At 43.4% G+C, this 14,227-nt stretch overlaps 1 protein-coding gene across 1 annotated transcript in view; it reads left to right on the top strand.

Annotated features, from left to right (window-relative positions):
* RAB7A (RAB7A, member RAS oncogene family) overlaps nucleotides 1-11,759 on the top strand; it is a 36,490-nt gene extending 24,731 nt beyond the window's left edge. The window contains exons 3-6 of the mRNA XM_088479835.1: nucleotides 280-406; nucleotides 7,220-7,438; nucleotides 7,708-7,836; nucleotides 10,135-11,759. Coding sequence (XP_088335961.1) covers nucleotides 280-406; nucleotides 7,220-7,438; nucleotides 7,708-7,836; nucleotides 10,135-10,230 — 571 coding nt within the window. The 3' untranslated portion in view covers nucleotides 10,231-11,759. The remainder of the gene's footprint in view (nucleotides 1-279; nucleotides 407-7,219; nucleotides 7,439-7,707; nucleotides 7,837-10,134) is intronic.
* Nucleotides 11,760-14,227: the final 2,468 nt, after the last annotated feature.

Raw genomic sequence — 14,227 nt, 5'->3', positions numbered from 1 at the left:
GGGAAGGGGATGGCACACTCTGTACCCTGGTGGCTGATGAGGTGGATGCCATGCCCTGTATTCTGGTGGCTAGTGAGGGGAGGGGTTTCACACTCTGTACCCTGGTGGCTAGTGGGAGCTGAATTTTCACTTTTTACTAAACTGACTTTGGATTGAGACAAATGTTTGCCAGTTACTGCTGTAAGATGTCATTTGAAGCTTATAAAATAGTAATGCCGGTGTAATTACATCGGAACGTCCATCATTTACCAACCTGCATGTTCTTTCTTCTTCTTCTAGAGTTGGGAAAACTTCTCTTATGAACCAGTATGTTAATAAGAAGTTTACTAACCAATACAAGGCCACAATTGGGGCAGATTTCCTGACCAAGGAGGTGATGGTGGACGACCGATTGGTCACAATGCAGGTACAAGACAGTCATTAAATAGCTGCATTAGTATAGCTGTAATAGCCGTAGTTTTCTACTATTGCCATATTGCCAGCTTATACACATCACAACAACTTTTTAGATTAGATAAAGTAGTAGATGACGGGATGTTTGTATTGGGAGCGTTGTTGTGATGTGTATACAGTAATAGATGACGGAATGTTTGTATTGGGATCGTTGTTGTGATGTGTATACAGTAATAGATGACGGGATGTTTGTATTGGGATCGTTGTTGTGATGTGTATACAGTAATAGATGACGGGATGTTTGTATTGGGATCGTTGTTGTGATGTGTATACAGTAATAGATGACGGGATGTTTGTATTGGGATCGTTGTTGTGATGTGTATACAGTAATAGATGACGGGATGTTTGTATTGGGAGCGTTGTTGTGATGTGTATACAGTAATAGATGACGGGATGTTTGTATTGGGAGCGTTGTTGTGATGTGTATACAGTAATAGATGACGGGATGTTTGTATTGGGAGCGTTGTTGTGATGTGTATACAGTAATAGATGACGGGATGTTTGTATTGGGATCGTTGTTGTGATGTGTATACAGTAATAGATGACGGGATGTTTGTATTGGGATCGTTGTTGTGATGTGTATACAGTAATAGATGACGGGATGTTTGTATTGGGAGCGTTGTTGTGATGTGTATACAGTAATAGATGACGGGATGTTTGTATTGGGAGCGTTGTTGTGATGTGTATACAGTAATAGATGACGGGATGTTTGTATTGGGAGCGTTGTTGTGATGTGTATACAGTAATAGATGACGGGATGTTTGTATTGGGAGCGTTGTTGTGATGTGTATACAGTAATAGATGACGGGATGTTTGTATTGGGAGCGTTGTTGTGATGTGTATACAGTAATAGATGACGGGATGTTTGTATTGGGAGCGTTGTTGTGATGTGTATACAGTAATAGATGACGGGATGTTTGTATTGGGAGCGTTGTTGTGATGTGTATACAGTAATAGATGACGGGATGTTTGTATTGGGATCGTTGTTGTGATGTGTATACAGTAATAGATGACGGGATGTTTGTATTGGGATCGTTGTTGTGATGTGTATACAGAAATAATGACGGAATGTTTGTATTGGGATCGTTGTTGTGATGTGTATACAGTAATAGATGACGGGATGTTTGTATTGGGAGCGTTGTTGTGATGTGTATACAGTAATAGATGACGGGATGTTTGTATTGGGAGCGTTGTTGTGATGTGTATACAGTAATAGATGACGGGATGTTTGTATTGGGAGCGTTGTTGTGATGTGTATACAGTAATAGATGACGGGATGTTTGTATTGGGAGCGTTGTTGTGATGTGTATACAGTAATAGATGACGGGATGTTTGTATTGGGAGCGTTGTTGTGATGTGTATACAGTAATAGATGACGGGATGTTTGTATTGGGAGCGTTGTTGTGATGTGTATACAGTAATAGATGACGGGATGTTTGTATTGGGAGCGTTGTTGTGATGTGTATACAGTAATAGATGACGGGATGTTTGTATTGGGAGCGTTGTTGTGATGTGTATACAGTAATAGATGACGGGATGTTTGTATTGGGAGCGTTGTTGTGATGTGTATACAGTAATAGATGACGGGATGTTTGTATTGGGAGCGTTGTTGTGATGTGTATACAGTAATAGATGACGGGATGTTTGTATTGGGAGCGTTGTTGTGATGTGTATACAGTAATAGATGACGGGATGTTTGTATTGGGAGCGTTGTTGTGATGTGTATACAGTAATAGATGACGGGATGTTTGTATTGGGAGCGTTGTTGTGATGTGTATACAGTAATAGATGACGGGATGTTTGTATTGGGAGCGTTGTTGTGATGTGTATACAGTAATAGATGACGGGATGTTTGTATTGGGAGCGTTGTTGTGATGTGTATACAGTAATAGATGACGGGATGTTTGTATTGGGAGTGTTGTTGTGATGTGTATACAGTAATAGATGACGGGATGTTTGTATTGGGAGCGTTGTTGTGATGTGTATACAGTAATAGATGACGGGATGTTTGTATTGGGAGCGTTGTTGTGATGTGTATACAGTAATAGATGACGGGATGTTTGTATTGGGAGCGTTGTTGTGATGTGTATACAGTAATAGATGACGGGATGTTTGTATTGGGAGCGTTGTTGTGATGTGTATACAGTAATAGATGACGGGATGTTTGTATTGGGTTCGTTGTTGTGATGTGTATACAGTAATAGATGACGGGATGTTTGTATTGGGGTGAATTGGGATCATTAGCAGAAGTGCGCTTGTTTTCTGCGCTCTCTTATTGTGGGGTCACTTAGCAGCACTTGGATGTGTGCATTTATAGCTGAAGTAAGCGCAGCATTAATAAGTGCTCAGACGCTGCTATGAGGACAGGTTGAAGGTCTGATAACACGACATGGCGATTCGCCCTTGTGATGGAGAGCAGAGCTTCTCCTTGTCACCACGGCAGCCGTTGAGCTTTTATTAAAAAGCATGAAAAGCCCAAACCCTCCCATGTAACACTTCCCTTATGTGCTCCCAGCAATGCTCCCACTGCCTCTGTTATATTTAGTGAGCACTGGGAGGAGGGTTAGTGAATGATCACTTATAGAGTTGTAGATGTGTCCTCTCTTTACACCATATGATACAATACGCCCCGTGTTACGTAGACTCTCCTAGAGGCGTAGCGTGCACATTAATCTTTAAGCTTTACGGCTTGGTGGCATCGCAAAAGCCACACTCAATGTACTAGAGGCGCTAGACTGCGGTGTTCATTGAACATGAATTGGTTTCACACACGTGCAAAGTCGCAGACAAAGCACAATGTAAGGAAAAGCCGCGGCTGCTCGCATCGGAGCCCTCCTTACACAGATTCACATTGTTGCTCACAGATGTACAAATGTTGGATTCCCCACTGGTCAGCGCACGCCAGCAATGCAGTTTTTTTGTCACTCCCAGTTTTATGCACATTTTGGGTGAAAAACGCTCGGGACCTAGAGCGCCGAGGGCTTATTTGGTGGAACTGAAGCCACAGTAAAAAAAAAAAGGCACATCTGTATAGTCTGCTACCCTCATCACTCTCCCGTTATGCTTAAAAAGGCAGAGCACATGCATAGTATGTTTTCCCTAAGCCTCAATCAGTGCGATCCGTGGTTTACGCTCTGCCCACTGTTCTCCCTTACACACCTTATAATTGAATGCAATTTACATTTCTGTAAATAAGATTTAAAACTACATTCCTACTCGGGCGCATATCTATAATAGGTGTGTGGGTCCCTGAGTCACGGGGGCCCCACACCGATCAGCATGCACTCATTACTTACCTTGCTGTACCAGAAATCATCGGTACAATGGCGTTATAACTGGTTATTACGTTGGTTTCTCTGGTAAGCGTTTCTCCTGAAGACCTCAATACTAAGGAAGTCACTTGGGCATACGTAATAGTCAGACCACTGATTGTACAGTAATTACAGCAAGCTTGCCTCGTTCAGCAGTTTTGTTCCAGAAAAATATTGTTACAGCTATTAATAGGGAATTAGGTACAAAAAAGAACGTTCATAGGGCAGGTATTTGGCTTTTCTTCCCCTCAGCAAGTGACCTATTCCTGATTAAAAAAAAACATTCGGCCTCTTCATCCATTAGAAAGAAGTCATTGGTGATGGTGAAAGCAAGGACACATTACTAAAGAAATCCCCAACACTGCAATCTATAAAGCCATCATTGTACACGCCTTAGGGGGGCATCCACTACCCGATTTTAGCAGGCGATTGAACGATAACTACGTCGTTATCGTTCAATCGTTAATAAATTCTTGCAGTGTTTGGTCGTTAACGATCAACGATGCGCGCTCCCGCTGATCGTTTGATCGTCTCGTCCGTCGACTGAACATGCAGGTCAATTTCACTTGATCTATTAAAAGATCGTTTGCAAATTTCAAGGGAAAATCGTTTAGCGATTAGACAGGGAGTAGATCGTCTAGTGGATGTGCCCCTTTAAATGATAAAGTATGGCCATTAAACAGTGGTGGCAACATGCCATGTGATAGCGTTGTGTAGCCATAGCAAGGTAAACCTGCAATGACTTGCCAATCAGCGGATAGTTCGTGTGCACAGCCCAGGAGCAACCCTACTGTTGGCTCGCCTTCCTGGTGTGCGCAGCAAAACGGACGTCATCCGCCATCCGATGAGCCATTGGAAAGAAGAATTGGTGGCAATGTCTGAAACCCAGTGGACAAAAAATTTCCATTGGTGGAAAAGGGATGAAACTGCAATATTTTATAGCGTAGATGGTATAAGTGATGTATATATGTTTTAAGCTAAGTTAAAATTCAGCCTTTGCTTCCCTTGTTACCTTAAACTTATGGAGCGTACACACGGTCAGATTTGTCAGACTTGTCAGATTTGTCAGATGAACGATTGAACGATTAAACGATTTGAACGATTTTACCAAAGTTTTGAACGATTTGAACGATTTTTGACTGCATTAAAATGAATGGAATCGTCCAAGTCTGACTGCAAACACATCAGATATCAGAAATCGTTATCTGACCATCGGGAACGCGCATCGTTGATCGTCCATCGTTCAGGCATGTCAGATATGAACGATTTTCCTTCAGATATGAGCGACTGAACGATTTTTAAATCGTTATCGTTCATATCTGAAGGAAAAATCTGATCGTGTGTATGCACCATTAGACTTCAAATCATTGGTGGGTAACGTTTCACCCTCAATATGTGCAGCCCAACCCCCTCGTCCTCTCTTCCTTAGCGTACAAAGTCTTTGTCGATTAGACCGTGATGTCCTCGTATCAGCCTAATGTGTTTAGGTATGTTAGACACCTTGGATGTGGCTACACTATCTGACATTGAGGCAGATGATTCAAGCAGTGAAAACAGTGGTTGCTATGGGCAACTTCTCCATTCAGGTTCTAACTATCATTTATAAAGTACTTTTTTTTTTTTTTAAATTTTTTTTTAATAATTAAATAAAAGCTGATTTGTTGCTAATGGCAACCTCTCCACTTGTCCACTGTTTACTTGTACCCATTGTGAATATACTCCATTTCAGCATTAAATGCATGATCTGTAGTCACCGGGCATAGCACTTTGGATGTTCAGACTGCGTCCTGGTCTTCAGTGACACTGGCTTCCATTTGGGACCATGGGCAGCTTGTAAGGACCCAGAAACGTTGTGCTGCCCATTGCTGTCCTACGTCCTGTTATCACTCTGTGACTGGCTGTATGGTGACGTCCAGACCGGTATTTGTAGTTTTATAAGTTCCTGTTCCATAACCAAATATTATTCAATCCAACCACATGCAAACATTTCCAGCGAGAACGACAGTGTTCCTGTTGTGCGGTAAATATAATAAAACTATGACAGAGGCACTGCAGAAGGGTGAGCTAGAATGGTCGACGCCACAAGGTCGACTGGCTCTGAATGCCGACAAAGGTTGGCTATCATTCTGTAGACCTGAATTTAGGTCAGGCATGTAAACTCGCAGGACGCATGCGGACCAAAGAAACCTTTTGTGGCCCAACAGTGTGCGCCCAAATACATACATTATGCGCCCAGTCACCCCTGCTCAGCTCCGAGCGCGGAAGTGGTGATGGGAGCCGCATAATATTTGTTTAAACTTGGAACGCTGGTCTCTGAAGCGATCAAAGAAGCCTCTGATCGCTTCAGAGGCCAGCGTTCCCAGTGATGCAGTTCGCGGGTGACGTTATGACGTGAGCGGCCTGCCTTGCTGGATCTAGTTGGATCCAGTCAGCGACAGTAGTCTGCTCGGTGGTGGTGCCCAACGGCCAGCGTGAAGAGAGGTAAGGACTTCACAGGGGAGTGGGGCCTGTTCTATAGTGGGAGGGGGGCACAGCATAAGGGGCATTACTGGGGACACAACATAAGGGCACAACATAAGGGGCACTGCAATAGTGGGCACTACTGGGAGCACTGCATAATACACTACAGGGGACACTGCATGAGGGGCTCTAATACAGGGGGCTTTGCATAAGGAACTGTTTTATAAAGGGGGCATTACATAAGGGGCACTACTACAAGGGGCATTACATAAGGGGCACTGCATTGGTTTTTATTAATAACCTTTTTCAAAATTGCATATAAGACTTTTTTTTTTTTTTTTATTCTTGCGGCCCACACACTCTTAGACCTTGAATATTCGGCTCGGTTGGTATTTTGGGTCTGACATGCCTGATTTAGGTCAACAGGGTTAAATGGTCGTCATGTAACATGTCAACACTAAAATGGCGGCACATGGTTTTTGTTATTTTGGTCTAATCCTATAAAAGTGTTGATATTTAGTGTCGACATGTTAAATTACAACCTTTTGACTGTCGACCATTTAACCCGGTCGACCTAAATACATGTCTACAGAATGATGGTCAACCTAATGACCAGCTCGATCTTTTTTCACTGTCAACATTTAGAATGTGTCGACCTTCTGAATGTTGACCGTTTTATTGTCGACCAATTGACAGATATCCATTGCATTCTTCATTAAAAACTTTTGCAACAGTTTGGTGACTTGTAAATTGATTGATACAAGAATAACAGACGTGATGACATTTTCCAAGTGAGATGTCACCTTTATTGCCGATTGTGTCTCATTGCCGGAGGGTTTCTTGCTCTTCCAGCCTAAATGTGTGATTACATTAAGTAACTATTAGCTTTCTTCTTGGTCAGGTACATCACAGTAAGATACAAATATTGAGACTGATGGGCCTCCTATATAAATTTTCTTCCTTCGTCCATGTAATATTATCCCCCCTCTATGTAGATATGGGACACTGCCGGTCAGGAACGTTTCCAGTCTCTCGGTGTGGCTTTCTACCGGGGGGCCGACTGCTGCGTCCTGGTCTTTGATGTGACCGCTCCGAACACTTTCAAGACCCTAGACAGTTGGAGAGATGAATTCCTTATCCAGGCCAGCCCCCGAGACCCTGAAAACTTTCCATTTGTTGTTCTGGGAAATAAGATAGATCTTGAAAACAGACAAGTAAGAGTCCATCTATTTTTATTTAATTTTTTTGTTTTTTATTTTGCTTTGAACAGTGTATTTATATTATTGTGTGCCTTAGATTACTTTAAACAGGATTTGTACTTGGCGTCGTCCGTCTTCATTGCACAAGACCGTCAGAACTTCCCCGGTTCATTTTAATATGCCCACTTGACTTTGGGATCACTACGTCCCCTGTTTGTAAAACCTATGTTTCCTTAGAACCTTTCTTAACTGGAAATTTCCCATTGTATACTCTGTCTCCTCAGGTCACCACAAAGCGAGCACAGGCGTGGTGTCATAGCAAAAATAACATCCCATACTTTGAAACGAGCGCTAAGGAGGCAATAAATGTGGAGCAGGCTTTTCAGACCATTGCACGGAATGCACTTAAACAGGTAATGAGCCCCCTGTTGTTCAGTGACCAATCATTCTCTCAAATGTCTTGTTTTGATGTTTTCACTGTCGCATTGTGACCCAATGCAATCCCAGTGACATAAGGGAAGCACCAGTGACCGCTGGTTGTCTCGGCAAGGAAGTGGTGATCTGGATCTAGCAAAAGAAATATAAATTATAGCTCGTCACCTTTATTGCTAGAGCTTGTACACTTGCTCTAATGTATTCTAGATGTCTGATCCAGCCCTGTAGTGTTTCATGCCCACACTTGCTATCACTTCATGAGAAATCTTATAAAAAAAAAAAAAAGTATGTATGTGTGTATATATAATATCTGGTATATGTTTTAGAAGCCGGCGGACGGAATGCTGACCCCCGGCTTCCAGATTACTTAATCCTGGCGAGGGTTAAATGACAGGCGTCTAAATCTAGACGCCTGTCATTTTGCCGACGCCGGGAGACCGGTGCCCGGTATCCCGTTCGAGGGGATGCCGGGCCGGACAGCTACAGGGGGGGAGGGTTACGTTTAGGGCTCCTGGGGGGGGACTGAAGGTTAGGCACCCCCCTGGGAGGTTATGGTTAGGCTAGGGGGAGGGAGGGTTAGGCATCCCTGGGGGGAGGCTAGGGTTAGGCCCCCCCCCTCCCCAGGGGACTTGGGTTTAGGCGGCGGCGAAGGGGGAGTTAGGTTTAGGCACTTAAAGGGGGGGTTTGGGTTAGGCACAAGTGGGGGGGGAGGTTAGGATTAGGCACCCTAAAGGAGGGTTAGGGGGTAAAATTAGGTTAGTTTATACTTACCTGGGGACGATCGGGATTTCCTCCTCTGTCGGGCTGCCGCTGCCGGGATTTGAACCGCCGGCCGCACCGGCGGTGAATCATTCAGATTCCGAAATATCTACAGGTGCGCTTGTGTTAGGTTAGCAGATCACGTCCCAGCATGATTTTGGTGACGTGTAATCTTGCTGGATCGGCCCAGTTACCTATCGTGGCCAGCATGGCTGCAAGAGGAGACTTTGATAGAGGGATGAATGTTGGGGTGTGTGTGTCAGGAGGTTCTGTGGCAAAGACTGCTAATGGTTACCGATCGGCTGTATCTAAAGTGATGTCAGCATTGAGGGAAGTAACCTGTGAAGTGTATAGTGATTATATGCGCATTTAAAGTGCAAGGCACAATAGGCGTTCAAATGTGGATCAATTGACTGTAAATTGCAGTGAACTCCGCAGACCTGGCTCATTGATCCGAAGAGCACGGACAATGTATTACTGGGCAGTGAAGATGAGCATCATCCTTTGCATTGTTCTCGACAAAACAGACCAATGCGTTCCCCCCCCCCCCCCCCCCTTTCCATCTCCCATGCACAAAGCAGTCTCTACATTATTAAAGGGATGCACATAACACTCCCAGGAATCCATGCTACATTAGTGGGTTTGCTGTGGCAAGGTTTGGGAATGAAAGGTTGTAATGGAACGTCCAGGTCTTTGTAATCTCAGGGCATGATTCCGCCGTTATCCGGTCCCAGGCTCCCACACTATGGATACTTGCCTTTGCTTATTAGTGACAATGCAGCCACCTGTCCTGTGACAGTGATCTGACCAATTGAGGGACTTCTGTTTAGATTACGAAAAAAATGGTTCTCTCCATAAAGCTCTTTAAAGTGGTCCTGTCAGCATCAATTATATTGTATCTGCAAAATGCATGATCTACGGCTTGTGACTATACTGTGGCCTATCTACAGGATCAGTCAGACATTGAATATTAATAGTTTACTTTCTAAGCAGCATTAGCAGACTTCCCTCCCATGCAGCATCATGGCTGTAAGTGCTTCCATTGTGATACGAGTGCCAGACAAGCAGGGGAAGGGTATCGCGAGCTAATGACTGTCTTGCTTGCACTCTCAGGCCTGTGCTTGTCCCTTCTCTAGTTCTCCTTTCACCCAGGACTCTGTCCTTATCTAGCGCAAGAAAAACCTCCACTTGTGTCATTAGGGCAGAGCGCCAATCTCCATGTGGTCTATTTACTAAACCTTGGATGGTGGTAAAGTACCAACAATCAGCTCCTAACTGCCATGTCACAAGCTGTGTTTGAAAAATGACAGGAGCTGATTGGCTGGTACTTTTTTCCCTATTTACTTTATCTCCATCCAAGACATAGGGAATAGACCCCTCCATATCACTGGTGGTCTGCGATAGGTGCCATCACAGCAGCCTTCCCATTGGATGCCAAGTGATGAACATTATGTCCATGCTAGTTGCCATGCCTTAGTATAATGTATTTATGGCTCATTCCTTCTCTCCCTCCTCAGGAAACCGAGGTGGAGCTGTACAATGAATTCCCAGAGCCCATTAAACTGGATAAGAACGACCGAGCGAAGACCTCTGCGGAGAGCTGCAGCTGCTGAGAGAGAGGGTGAGGCGAACCAGGAGCCCTTCACTAAACCGATATCACACTTAGGCCTTCAAACACGAGACCCTCTCCCTTCCCTGCCCAGAGTGTAATCGCCTGCACCCTCTCCAGCTCCCAGGCACGGAAACCACCACCTGTACTATAAAGCAGGACACCAGTCGTTCTCTTCACCCCAGTTCCCCCGTGGACTAAGCGCCCGTGTTGGGTTAACCCTAGGCCTTACCAAGTGGTCTGCAATAAGTAGCATTGCAGTCCGCTTTGGGTGCTAAGCGGTTAACATTTAATACATACAATTTCAACAACTTAAATTTTTGCGTCTTGTGGAGAGACCGTTTTTTTTTTTTTTTTTTTTCTTCTTACAGTTGTGTATAATTAACATATTACATGAAGATAAATAAACGAACCTTTTAATCGTTCGACGTCCCTTTTTGAAGGCTCTAACCAGAAAGGCTGCCTATCCTGTAGTCCTTTTTCCAGCTCCCATATTCAGTCTCCACTAGAATTTTTGAGTTTTGTATGTACTTCTGTTAATGCTTAATTACTTTTAACTAATCAGAACTTTTTACAGACTCCATTTATTATGTATTGCTGCTTTAGAGAAAAAAAAAGAAATGTCCGAATCTTATAGTACATGTTAATATATGCAACCAATTTAAAATGTATAAATTAGTGGATTTTTTTTTTCTTTTGATTTATGTATTGAAGCGCAGGTATTTAGACTGTAAAATAAGGACATGTATTACGTGCTTGGCCTGCAAACGTTACGAGAACTGATAGACGAGGCTTTCAGCAAAGTTTTGGTGATGAATAAACCTGCACCTGTCTCCTACCGGGGTGGAAGCAGCCCAATATTTAGCCTATTAGTTCACAAGGCGGTCGTAGTGGCCCAGAGACGCCACTAATTTGTCTGCGTTACCATTCATATTTACTAAATGGCCGCTTCCACCATAGGCAGCTGGTGCAGTTTTAAAGAGACTCGTTCATTTCATTATACAAGCTGTCTTGTTTAGCTCCATGACTGCAGTTAGATCTGTAACAATGATGCTCATAATGGACTTTAATGTATGGTTAAGTACAGGTATTAAGTCATCTTATTCTTTACCCTTTATATAATGCTGTCATGTCTACAGGGGATACTTACTAAGCTCTTATTTCGGGGGGTGGGTTTCCCCGGTTATCTGATTAGAATTTGACTGCTCTCTCCTCTGGGGTTGTGGTGTTCCTTTCCCTTCTTCCCTAGCAGGTAATGTAGAGACCCCCCCCCCCCTCCCTTCCCCCGTAGACCTTGTGCTACGGATCAGACTCCCATTGGTATGAAACCCCCCCTTGGCAGTTTAGCTACCCCCCATGTCTGTCCCTGCATTTGTAGCTTGCTTCCATATAGTGCTTCTACTTTTTTTTTTCTCTATTTTTGTTATTTTGTATTTTGTTTTGTTTTTTTCCAGGCGGTCTATACATGCTACTGTATAGGCTGGGTTCTTCTGTAAAGATGAAAATGATGCCAATAAACTTAACAAGAAAAGATTTGTGTTTTCTCCAATAATTCATATTGATAACACTGCGTTGGTAGAATTTTACTTGTATGCCTAGGTAACGCCATCCTAACATATAATCTGTTCACGTTAAAGTTCTAGGAAATGTAAAAATAAGCAAACAATTACTTGCCTTCCTCATGGTTACTTCCGGCATCTCTACCGACGCGTTTCGCCTCCTACAGAATTGATGTTTGTAACTGCTGGGTGACTTGCGCCTGTGTACCTTCTAATCATACGGATTTGCGTAAGAATGAGTTCTATTTTAGGTTTCACATCAAATCGGTGCACTTGCAGCATAGGCTTATTTTTCGATCTTCAATACTGGTGGTTTTACCAATCATGTAAGCAAGTGTGACTGGAACATGAGAAAATACAAAATTACTGGAACAGATTTGTTCTTTAGTGTTTGTCTTTTCCCCTCTTGGAATGGCTTATTTATTTTATTGTGCAGGGAGAATTCTAAATCACATGGAGGATAAGTCCTACTTGTGAATACCTAAAGGTTACACCCCATGTTGTGAACACATAACCTGAACACAATGTATCCCTGATCAGTTGTGCAAGCCCAAACTTAGTATATTATGCAACCGGATTAAAGATTGTTTTTAATGTGTCAAATTTCCACAGATGTCAATGTGTACAGTAAACTGTACAAACCTGTGTTCCTCAATGTACCTTGTGGTCCTCTTTCATTAATGAGCCAAGCAATCCTAGTCCTGGAAGGCTGCTATAGCCATATAAGAGGCTGAATAGACATGACCTCATTTGTCTGTATTCTACAACGTCTCTGAAATCATTGACCCGCACTAGAAATTTGGGTGTCTTTTTGATTGAAGGTGCTTGTTGCATCTATTATCGCTCCTCAGATGTTTCATTAGATTGTATATACTTCCTTTTTATACATTGCCAATTTGCTTGTTCTATCCCTGTATACGCTGCGTGAGGTTACATTAAGCACCATGGTAAATGAGGTACTAAAGCAATCCAAACATTAATTCAGAAGATTACATCATATACATGGACTATGCAGGAATGTATGTATTTCTCCAGTTGCCTATAATTATGACTAGCATGCAAGAGGATGATGGGGGCGCGCTTGTTTCTAAAAGGGAAAACTCTTTCCGAAAAGGGCAGCGGAGGTCATAAGTGCCTTCACATTAAAGCATAGATTGGCAAACTGCTGCACATAACGGTCTGTGGACTTGAAACTGGCACCGTGGTCCGACAAGACCCCACACAGAGGCATATACAGGTCTGGCTGAGTAGTGTTGGAGATGTAATAACGCTGTATACAGAGGACTCTGCATGCAAGGTCCGGGAATTAAACAGGATTGTACCCAAAGCATCTACGGTCCTTGAAACAAAATGGTTTTCCTTTGAAATTAACAGAAGGGCTATTGTTCTATAGCATAAACCTAAGAGAATTGAGTGGAGGAACCTGACATTGGGCCTGATTCAGAGAATCGCTCTGAATCTGCTTTTTTTTTTTTTTTTGTGTGTTCGGCCTCCTGGCTGTTCGCATAGCTGTGGGTGACCACCCACAGCTATTGCGAGCGGCCAGGATGATGGTCGCAATGGTCAAGACCATAGGGGCTTGCGACGAGAGCCTTGTGGTAGGGTCTCGTGGCCGCAAGCCCCAGAGAGCTTCTGGCTCTAATAGAAGCTCTCCCACTGACATCACTGGTGATGTCAGTGGGGCCAACCACAAAAGGCGCAGGCGTTCGCATAGGAACGCCTCCGTTTGTGAAGCCACACCTACAAAACGGGGCGAGCTGTCGATCAACATCGACAGCCGCCCCTTTTGTAGTGAGCCACGGAGCGAGAGAACTTATCTCTCACCCCGGAGCTTGCGCTCGCGCACTGTGGCTGCTGCGCGTCTGCAGAGCACACCATTGACCCACTCACGAGCGATCAAGTGATTGCGAGCGGGTCCGAATCAAGCCCATTGTATGTAGCCGCCCTGTGGCCTTCTATCTAATATTAAACTCCATTTACAAAATGTCCCTGGGTCCATTAGTGCACATGTTTGAGGCCCTTAGTATATACAGTAGCTGTTGTGGTAATGGTGGAATTGGTGATGTCTAGATTTATCCTTTGTCCCTTCTGTAACAACAGCAATAAATGATGATCTTTGTTTTATTCAAGATGTGACTTGAGCAGTTATAAGCTAGTTACACACCACCCTCGTACCTGTATAAATAATATTGTTCTGAAACTAACATTTAATAGATCGGTACAGAATCCATATAGGTCTTCTTTTTAGAAGGTACCGTTTGATAAAGGCAAGGGTTTGGAGACTTAATATAAAGCTCTCCATCAAAGTAAGTCTAAGGTTAGCTCCTAATGGAGAGAAATAAAAATGCAAAAAAGTAATTACAAGAACTTAATGTGTTCTCTCTTCAAAGTTGTATCCTATTACAATTTCTGACAGCCCCCTAAGACCGTTTAACAGAGGAT

The sequence above is a fragment of the Taudactylus pleione genome, unplaced genomic scaffold, assembly GCF_031769625.1.
Source record: "Taudactylus pleione unplaced genomic scaffold, aTauple2 ptg000247l, whole genome shotgun sequence".
In the NCBI taxonomy this organism is placed as follows: Eukaryota; Metazoa; Chordata; class Amphibia; order Anura; family Myobatrachidae; genus Taudactylus; species Taudactylus pleione.
This window is presented reverse-complemented; position numbering and strand designations above follow the sequence as displayed.